This window comes from Dendrobium catenatum, unplaced genomic scaffold, assembly GCF_001605985.2.
Source record: "Dendrobium catenatum unplaced genomic scaffold, ASM160598v2 fragScaff_scaffold_384, whole genome shotgun sequence".
NCBI classification, from domain to species: domain Eukaryota; kingdom Viridiplantae; phylum Streptophyta; class Magnoliopsida; order Asparagales; family Orchidaceae; genus Dendrobium; species Dendrobium catenatum.
Window position 1 is genome coordinate 190409 of NW_021318846.1, and position 11165 is coordinate 201573.

An 11165-nucleotide genomic window follows, 5' to 3' on the forward strand; every position below is an offset into this window, starting at 1 on the left:
AACCAATTCCTCATCCACCCTACCTCTCAATCCTCGAACCTCTTACTCCCTAACATTCTCCTTCAATGGAAGGAACTACCTCTCATTCCTAGAGGATAAAAATATAAATTTAAATCATCTTCATCATGAATCTAACAAATAAACGTGAAACACAAGATAAGACCTTACGAAAACGTAAGCGGCAGAGAACAGCTCGGCAATAACCTTCTTCAAGATCAGGATTGGTTTGTAGCGACCCAATATCTGCAACAAAAAATAGCAAGCAAAAATGACTGTTTGTAATATCAAGACCAATAAATGATCACCTAATAAATATGGTCTCCTGAAAATATATACTAGAATGAATTGAAAATAAATTATAAGCATGGATTAACGCCGATGACAATCAGTGGATTTTGTGATAACAGTCAGCTACTAGTGCAATACTCAACTTCGAAAGTGTGCCCTTGGGAAAAATCTGAATGTATATTCAAAAATGGATTTATAATAATATTCCCTACCATTATGAGCAATACTGGCATTATGGATCAATTTCTTTAGCCTTTTCAATAATGTATCAAGCACATTAGAAATGTTGTCATCTTAGAGAAGGGAAAATTTTACTATCGACCCAGGTGCTAACAAAAAATAATTGCACGGTTCGTACTCAATCAGGTCCACTCTCTTAAGCTTTTCACTACCTCATACATTCGTATGCTAATCAATAATTAACTTCAGGTATCAAGTAAAAAGATATGAGATTTACAAAATTCATTGTGCTTCCCCAGTATGGGTTCTCAAATCCCTACTTGCCACTATTAGCAATATCTGCCAAGACATTAAACCAAATGGCATATTTACATCCCTCTGCTAAACGGCAGCAAAAGATAGACTACATTATGCAGCAATAACCATCATAAAAATGTTAGGACGAGGAAAATAACAAACAGAATACAAGCGTTATGTCAAAGATGGCATCACAAATCTTAAATCCATCCAACGGAAAGAGAAGGAAGACGCAACAAGCTATATATTTTAAAGGTTTTCACAAAAGCCAAATAGAGGATCAAAACTTTGAGGGAACAAAGAAATAGAGATACCATAATAGAGTTTTAACAATCACTAAATTGATGTCATTTCAAGTCCAAGGTATTTTGAGTTGAAAGAAATTAACTACCTCCCTAAGCTTAGTGAAATCGGAGATACATGATAAACTACCAAATAACAAAATATTTAAACTTTTATTTAGCATAAATTTAAGCAACTTTTTCTAAACAAGCAAAAATATAACGGAATCCAACATCAGAAAGATATAAGTTGAATTGCATTGCCACAGGTAGAAGAATTTACATACGACATATAGTATTTCATAACTTACTCAAAACTTATTAACAGCAAAAAAAGGGGCATATTCGAAGAATTGAATTTGTGTGAGGAAAAAGAGAGAAAAAACATAAGAAATCAATATTAAAAAAGTGCAATTGCTACGAATTAATAAAAGTCAAAAGTGAAAGATGGAAAAATTCTAAAAAATATTACTCGGAGAGATTTATCAGGCAGCTTTATCAATCAGTTCAGCTTCATATATGCTTATTCAAAACTTATTAACAGAAATATCTTAAACGAATGCATGAAAAGTTTACAGAAAAAAACAGAAGGTCAAAAATCCACATGCTAAAACAGCTATTAAATGCTAAGAATTAATAAAAGTCAAAAGTGGAAGATGGAAAAATTCTAAAAAATATTACTCGGAGAGATTTATCAGGCAGTTTTATCAATCAGTTCAGCTGCATATATGCTTATTCAAAACTTATTAACAGAAATATCTTAAACGAATGCATGAAAAGTTTACAGAAAAAATAGAAGGTCAAAAATCCACATGCTAAAACAGCTATTAAATGCATAAGGCAAACATTCAACTCTAGAAAAACTTTAAAGGAAAAATGAATAAATATGTCAAAGTCTTAATGCAAACCATCACATAGCTTCTTCCTAGATGCTTGGGCTTTACAAGCACGTAGTTGGCGAGAAACTGTTTCTTCCACAGAATTTAGAAGTGACAAGCACTTTTCATCTCCATCTCCTTTCAAAGGCAAGCTGTAAGCCGTTGTGAAAAAGTCCTCTTCCTATTATTATATGATGAAAAGTTCAATCAATACCACCTTACATCCCTAGCAATAGCAAAACAAAAACATATTTATGAATTGAAGATTGTCTTCAAGCATAGCACATTGAAGTTACTTTAATAAAGACACCTAGAATCAGAAAAAAACAAAGGAAATATGAAAATTGTAAAGACATTACTAACAACAAAAAGCATATTTTTCACAATATAAGTTCCAAATGACTACCAAAATAGTAATTTATTGATCTGCTCATTGTATGAAATTAAACAGGCTTTAATGGCAAAAGGCTTCCTGGAGTCGACATCATATTAATTTAAAAAGAGAAGAATTTGACATGGAAAGAACAAATAAAGTTAATAACAATTTTCTTGCACATATCTGGCTACTTTACTTTACCTTATGAAGTATTTAAGAAAGCATGTTAAAAAATGTTGGCTAATTTTGCTTTAACAAAAATTTGGTTTTGCTTCTTTCAGTATTGTTATATTCTAAATGAAGCATTTTACAGAATTTATCAAAAGCAGCTAGACAAATAACAAACCAATAAGACAATGCAAGTTATGGAAGAAAATGTTACGCCGGCCCAGGAGGGGCCGGCTGGACCGGTCCAGGAGGGACCGGTCCGGGTCTATTCCAGGCGACGGAATAGACCCAGCGGGAGCCAGGCGCTGGGCGGAAATTTGGTGGAGCCCGTTATGGGCTAAATGCAAGATTAGGAGGGAAATATTTTGAACTAAGGGGTGTTTAGGTCATTTGTAATATTCCTTTGTCTTTAATTAGGTGTTTTTGGGAGGGATTGGGATTATCTTGAATTTGAATTGTTTTGAGATCTAGGTTTTGGTGTCTTGGGCTCTTGGCTTCGCCGGAGATCTTTTGGAGAGTTTTTCCTTCCTCTCGAATTGAAGGAAAGTTGTATCTTGCAAGTGCTTTTCATCCGTTATCGAAATAAAAGTGTTTGCATCGTTTTCCTACGCTTTCATCTCAGATTTTTCTTGTATTTGGGCTGTTTTTTCTGCTGTGGACAGCAGTTTTTCCTTGGATCTACTTGATCTTGGTGAGAAACACTTGGAAATCCAAGTGTTTCCTATCAGAAAACAGCACAACACAAACTAAACAATTATCTGGATATTTCTCTTTAACAAATTCAACCAAAAAAAAATTTCTGAGCTTGACTACAAAAATATAAAATATTGATGAACTGATGAGCGGCCGACAAGTACAACAAAAGATGTACAAGCAAAACCATTATTCATAGTGTTCAACAGGATACGTAATCAAACCAATGATTCAAAAAGAAAAATTAAAAAACTTCTAAACAAGCCAGAAGACTGGTAAATCTACAAGAATCAAAACAATGTTTGTTCCAACAATTTTTCACTTTCCTTGCATTTGATGACCATATTCACCTTACAAGTGGTTGGATTAATAGAACAAATGCAATAGCATCTTCCAGTTGGAAACATATCATTTATCTATATATTAAACTTGACAACTCTAAGCCAAAATCAATAATTAAATTGATCAAAGCTGGAAAAATTATCAAACTTGCCTCATGTGTACGTGCATCAGAGACAGCTGTAATAACCACATCACATGTAGAACGCATTATTCTGCAATATGAGTGCAACAATGGGTGTGTGGCTGTTCTCTCAATCCTCAGCAGATAGATACACGAAAAAACAGTCTGAGCCAAGGAATGACCCCTGTGCCATGTTGTCTGCCAAACAAAATGGTGTATCAAAAAACCTACTACAGAAGGCATTAGGAAACGCGTGCTTTATCAGGATAAATATATAATACCATATAGTAGACAATACCTCACATGACAAAAGGTGGTCCATTACATCAATGCAGCGTTGAACATCAACTGTTCTATCTAAACTAAGTGGAATAGGAGCAGCACCACTTTCAATGGCTTCTTCAATGGAGTGAAAACCATTTCGCTCCATTCCAGAATCCATTTTAGGATCCATTATCTACATTAGAACAAAAAATGGAGGGTATTACCACTTAGAAGAAGATTTTAAACAATCCGAATAAATAAGAGAAATAAAAATACAGTTGCAAGTATTGACCATAAATGTTGATGAAAACAGAAGTAACATCTAGGAAAATGAAGAACGCAAAATAAACTATGCAGTACTCTAATCTAAAGCAACCTGGCACATAAATGTAAATATGAGAAAGCATCCAATTTTTATATCTATGATTATAAAAGTAGTTTGTGATTCTTCTCATATTAAATCTTAGTCTTTCATCCTATTCAATCTATTCCAATGATTTCAATCTTAGCCTTTCATTTTTATTTAAATCCTTCATTAATTTAAATTAAATGAGTCATTAAATCATTCGGCTCATTAAATCATTAAGCATCCAACAAATGACTTGATGCCACAACATTTATCTGATGACTTCCTAACTCGGCATTTGCCAACTCGGCTACTTCTTAACTCCGCATTAGCTTAGCAGCATCTCTTCTTAATGTCGTTGAGAATTCATCCTATCAACGTATGTTGAGAAGATAACTTCCCAATGATGTCCATTTTGGATTGCAAATTAAATCCACTGTTATTAGAACTCATGCCTTGGCCTATTAGAAGTCAAAACCTAGCAAAATTTAGATCACCTAAGGACTAACCACCAACAAGTTTGGTCGCCCTGCGGTAGGCCTAAGATTGTTGCATCTCTTTAATATCCCTCTTGTTCTAGTCAATTACATCAAAGACCAAAGTTTACTTAGCATGAAATGTCAATGGAGAACTTATCTACGTTTTTATAAGCTAAGTAAGACCCTAAGAATAGGCAAAAGCAAAAGAGGAATAACATTGAGGAGCTTCCAAGCATTTCTTCTTCCTTCAATTCAACAAAAAAATTCTCTTTTTCCTTCCTATTCTCTCCCTTTTCTCTCTTGGAACAAAGGGCAGAGAGCTAGGATTACTTCCTCCCTGTCATAATCCTCTCAAAGAAGGGCTAAACAACCCAATTTAGGGGTACCTAAGTTCTTCATTGCAGTAGGTATAGGATTCACTTGCCACCCTACTAATTTTTTTCCTGCCAATTCCAACACCTGATCAAGCCCTCCACCCAACGGCCCATCTTTCTACCCACCATCTTGCGTCAATAAGCAAGATCAATAAAACTTTAGAGTCCCTACGATCCACTACCCTCCAAGAAGGCCTAGTATATAGTAACTCTTAAAATAAATAGCTTAAAAAAACCCTAACCTTCGAGCATGTCGACCTGTGGATTAGCATGCCACATAAACTAGCTTACCAACTCACTCATTGATAGCTCACCGCCTGACAACATGTCAACAACTTGCTCGCCAAGCACTCAACTATCAACTTACCCACAAGAAAATATCATAAATTCCTTTTTTTAATTTAAAATATTTATTTAATTTGCAAAAAAATTAGAATCGTTTGAGAAATAGGGAGATCTAGGAAGTTCATTTCTGAAATTTTCCTACACCTTTATGAACAACTTTGAGTGAAAAACAAAGAACTTCTTGCTGTTGACCACTTATTTATCATATTTTGTAAATTTAAACCCCTATAAATTAAGAAAATCGCTTAGTTTGTATCATTGTAGTCTATCCAACGCAGGACATAAATACACAAACACACACACATCACACCATACACTTGGTAGATGGACAGGTTTAAATACTAGGTAAATGGACTAGGGTTTGCACTATACATGCTATCATTGATTAAGAAAATAAATAAATAATTGTTGACCCTTCCCGTATCCAAACAAAAAAAAAAAGAAGAAAAAAAAAATCAAATCCCGCTTACCTGCTCTCTGCCATCGCACGTCGTTCGCACGTCGCAGCCACGACCGAAGTCGCATCCTTGCACGTCGTCGACACGACACTCTCGCGTCGTTAAAAGGGCAAAGGAATGAGGCCTTCGGCCTCTTCCTCACTCTCCTCTCGCGATCTCGCTTACTCTCTCGCTCTTCTCCTCCGAGCCGGATCGGAAGTTACAACGTTTGATCGGAAGCAGCTCGGGAGCTCGCTCGATCCCTCTGGCTGCCCGACTCCGCTCCTTCGACGATATCCCTGGACAGATCGGAAGTTCCGATGCTTTGATCGGAAGCAACGTACAGAGCTCACCCATTGGGGGGCAACTGCCAATGTGGCAACTCTGTCAACCCCTTTTTGGGCAATTGGATCGATTTTTTAAATCAATTTATTATTAGGTGAATTATCTGAATTTATACAATTGCATAATGAAGAACGCAATAACTCGGAAAATATTTTAAAACTAAAAAAGCGGTCTAAAATTAATCCAAACAAATGAGGAGAACATAGAAGATATGGCGCAAGTATAAATCATGAAAACTAATATGTTGGCCTTTGTTGTACAAGTAGGTGGTTAACAAAGTATACACCTAAACATGAAAAATGATAAAGAAAATGAAGATGCAGTTCACATATGTGCAGCTTCTCTAACAATAAAATTACATGAGAACATAATAATTGATAGATGTGACTAGCTAGCTCAATTTAAGTACCTCCAAAGCAGACATGGCAGCAAATAAATTGAAGTTCTCGCCATGAATAAGCTCCCCATCATGAAGATCTACAAAGAGAGAAAGAAAGTAAATTTTAAATGAAAAATAGCTAATCAATCAACATTGTTAACTATGAAGTGATGATTAGTGAATGTTTAAATAATTGGGTACTTTTCAAAAATACTCCTAAATGTTGTAGTAGTATGCATAATTAATAGTACAAAACAATAGATTAAATTCCTATAATGGTCAACAATGTCAATTGTGATACCTGCGAGTTACAACAAAGATCCATGAAATTGAGTATTTATGAGAAGACTATCAATCCTAGAAAAGAAGAACTAGCCTATCCAAACATTGCAAAAGTGCTCCTGTATCCATGCTAAAAAAGGCAAGAAACACTTCAATATTCTTTAGAATGAAAATGTGTGTGTATTGGCTTATATGGTGATATATAGTTGAATTGAGTAGCAATTTTTAAGCTATGCACAACAGTTGAAAAAACAATTCTTAAACTATAATGAGCTAAAACTTGCCTAGCAATATGATGCTTTTGTGTTGTTTTTAAAGAAACTGGCAATTCATAATCCTTTTATTGTATGGAAAAAATTCAACCAAAATCCTAACCATGTACCCCTTCAATAACTTTACAATCATGGAGGTTTTTATTATAAAAAATTGCAAAATTCAAATACGCTATCCTTGGTAAAAGATACATTTTATCACGCTTAATATCCTCTTAATTGAGGATATTCACCTCATTATTTTCTTCCTTTAAAACTCACCATATATACCTATATATAGGCACCTATTTTCAAACAGTTAAATAAATGAATTTTCCCTTATAGAACGTGATATCAAAGCAAAGTTTCCTTTTTCTACCTTCAATACCCTATGACGTGATAATTAGTGAATGCTTAATTAATTGCGTACTTTTCAAAAATACTCCTAAATGTTGTAGTATGATGCATAATTAATAGTACAAAACAATATATTAGATGCCTATAATGGTCAACAATGTCAATTGTGATACTTGCAAGTTATAACAATAAACCATGAAATTGAGTATTTATGAGAAAACTATCAGGCCTAGAAAAGAACAACTAGCTTATCCAAATATTGCAAAAGTGCTCCCGTCTCCAAAACACCTCAATATTCTTTAGATTGCAAATGTGTGTACATTGGCTTATATGGTGATATACAGCTGAATTGAGTAGCAATTTTTAAGCTATGCACAATAGTTGGAAAAGCTAAGCTTAAACTATAAGGAGCTAAAACTTGCCTAGCAATATGATGCTTTTGTGTTGTTTTTAAGGAAACTAGCAATTCATAATCTTTTATTTGCATAGAAAGAATTCAACCAAAATCCTAATGTACCCCCCCTCAATAACTTTACAATCAAGGAGGTATTTATTTTAAAAAATTGCAAAATTCGAATATTCTATCCTTGGTAAAAGATACATTTTATCATGCTTAATATCCTCTTAATTGAGGATAATCACCTCATTATTTTCTTCCTTTAATACTCACCATATATGCCTATATATCGACACTTATTTTCAAACATTAAATAAATGAATTTTCCCTTATAGAACATGATATCGAAGCAAAATTTCCTTTCTCTACCTTCAATCCCACTTCACTAACCTACCCACCATCCTTTACCCAAGCTCCTCACAATTGCTCCAATCTCTCTGCTCAAACAGCCCCAACCCCAATGATTGCCAAGTTCCACAACCCAACCCACTCACATGTACATCTAAACTTACTAGCTCGCCACACCACACACCACCATCAATCTAATAATATTTTGTTTCAATCCAACCTCCAACTCAAACACGCATCAAGATTCCTTCTCTGAGCACTCAAACCTGTATATACCGTTAATTCTGATGCTAATTTCCTACAGCATGCAATCAATTGCCCGCCTCACTCTTGCAACTACACGCATTTGTTGTTTCTCACAAAGTTACAAATAACACCTGCCATTCATAGTGCAAAACCATTCAAAACAGCCCCTAGCCTTCCACCTTATTCTTCACAATGTCCGCCTAGATCAAGAAGGTACAGACAATTTTACATAGTTCAACTTGGACTTCAACAAATTGTTCAAAGTTTAGGATATCCAACTCTTATAATAAAATTATTTCAACAAGCTCTCCATCTATTGTGTTGTTGCACACAAATGTGAACCTACTCCTTTGACATGGTAGCAACATCATAAACATTAACCTCTGCATGGATCAAAGATAGTAGAAATATGATTGTCAAGATCATATATGAACTTTGATTATCACTTTCTCCACAGTTCTCCACTTCTCTCTCCTTCCACAGTCATGATTTACGTCTCTTATTCATGCAAAGAGAAATTCAACTCTCTCCATAGCACCAGAAAATTCTACATCTAGATTCACTCTTACTAGTCCTCAGGTTTTATGCATATCAGATATGTTAATGTCTTAGTACATTTGGAGCATTTCAATACCATTTCGTACATTAAGAGCAATGCGCGTGTATTAATACTCTCATTATAAGTTAGATAACTTTTACATTATTTTCCCCTGAAATTATAGATGATGAAACAAAATGATAAACATTAATGATTGGATGTAGCATGAAAGAAGATGGAAGCATTAACAAATAGCAATTTTGATGAATCTAAAGACACTTTGGTGCTAAGAGATGAGAATGAATGTGCTAGAATAATGGTAAATTACGCGTACAAAATTATAGCACCAAGTGGCCGAATATAATAATATGATATTTAGGCTCAGCAGATCAAGCCTATTAACGTGCTAACTTGGTTTATTAAAGCTTAAAGTGGAAAAATGCAAAAAAAAATGTATATCAATACTATTTTGCGCATTTGAAGCAATGTGTATGCATCAGTGCTTTAATTATCAGTAACCAATTTGTACAATCCTTCCAAATGATGCACATTTAAATGCACCTAACAACAATGGTTTAGGTGTTAGAACAGTACAATTGAAAGGACTCATTACAGCTCAAGTTTCTGAATGTTCCAATGAAACATAAATGGAGTTTATTGCGAACAAAGAATATCCAGAACTTAGAATTAATTGAACAAAGCCTGATTGTATGATGTATAATATTTTTTGTGTAAGATTGATAATTATCAATTACTATTCCTTGTACGTTGAGTATTATCTTGTATCATGATTAGAAATGGAGTAAATAGATAGCGCAAAATAAAAGCTCTCATGCATCACTCAATAAGATTCATAAGATCAGCCCAAATAACTGGTACAAGGCTAATAAAGATGATACTATCTAATTTCCAACAACAACAAAATTGACAAAATCCACAAATATAAGAAGTATTCATTTTCCCCCGTTTCGTTTTACATCTCAATCATCAACTCACGATAAATAAGCTGCCAAAAAGTCCTTCAGATGCATAAAAGGAAAACAGTCAAAATCTAAAAGAGAAAAAGTAAAGTAAATGAAGATGGAAAAAAACGTAAGAGGACATCACGGCGGATATTGCTCACCATTGCATGCGGCGGCGAGCAAGGGGGAGACGTCGGCCCAAACCATTTGCTCTCCGGAAGGGATTGAAGCCGGCACGTCGTTTCCACCTCGGTCCTCCATCGGATTGGATACAGAAACGTTAGGGATTCGGAGATATTCCTCGTCTCGCCTTGTTTGAGATTTCTGCTGGTTCTGCCGTGGTAAAGGGGTTTAGAAGCACCAGTTCAGTTTTTTTTTTTTTTTTTTTAATTCAAATACACTTATAATAATTAATAATTATTGCACTTATAATAGGAAAGAAAAAATGACACTTATAATAGGAAAGAAATGACAATTTGATTATTATAAAATATTTTCATGAATTAAATATGTTTTTGGCTACCCTTATATTATGCACTCATTCTTTACAAGATAATTAAGGTTAATTGTGGCATTAAGAGCATGAGTATGCTTATTAGTTCTAGCATTAATGATTGTTTTATTATTGACAACTATATATAATATATTTTTTTATAAAATAAATATGATAAATAAGTAGCACAAATTTATGGTAATTTTATTGAAAATAAAATCATTTTATCTTGTTTTATATATAATTTATGAAATTTATAAGAAATATGAATTTTCATAAAAGCTTTTTGCACTTAAAAGCTCTTAACATTAAATCCAATAACTTTAAATTTTATTTAAAAGACTTTCATGGAATGGTTCAACATATTTATAATATATCTAAAATCTCACGGTTTTGAGCAAATTTGAGCTAAGAGGCATACGAATTTGATCAAACTATCGATTTCGGCCAACCTAAAGGGGTCGTTAGTCGCAACTCACACATCATGTGACGCCTTCATATAAATCCGCATCAAGAGGGCTAAAGAAGTCTAAATACATCTTTAGTATAGGAGGAGATGTTTTGATCTCCATTTAGTTTATTGAAAATTTGTTTAATATTGAAACCTTTGGAACCTCTACATATCATGGGTTTACGAGAAATTTGCAACATTAAATCGCGCTCAATAAAAATAAACATTTTCTCACATAAAATTGATT

At 34.0% G+C, this 11165-nt stretch overlaps 1 protein-coding gene across 2 annotated transcripts in view; it reads right to left on the minus strand.

The window, feature by feature from the left end:
- LOC110093359 (N-alpha-acetyltransferase 35, NatC auxiliary subunit) overlaps nucleotides 1-10333 on the minus strand; it is a 75042-nt gene extending 64709 nt beyond the window's left edge. Inside the window, exons 1-6 of one of the 2 annotated variants that reach the window (XM_020818214.2) lie at nucleotides 10136-10333; nucleotides 6624-6691; nucleotides 3923-4081; nucleotides 3655-3822; nucleotides 1955-2105; nucleotides 164-243 (exon numbers count right to left, since the gene is read on the minus strand). In XM_020818214.2, coding sequence (XP_020673873.1) covers nucleotides 164-243; nucleotides 1955-2105; nucleotides 3655-3822; nucleotides 3923-4081; nucleotides 6624-6691; nucleotides 10136-10235 — 726 coding nt within the window. In that variant the 5' untranslated portion in view covers nucleotides 10236-10333. The remainder of the gene's footprint in view (nucleotides 1-163; nucleotides 244-1954; nucleotides 2106-3654; nucleotides 3823-3922; nucleotides 4082-6623; nucleotides 6692-10135) is intronic. The other variant, XM_020818212.2, reaches the window with a different exon arrangement.
- Nucleotides 10334-11165: the final 832 nt, after the last annotated feature.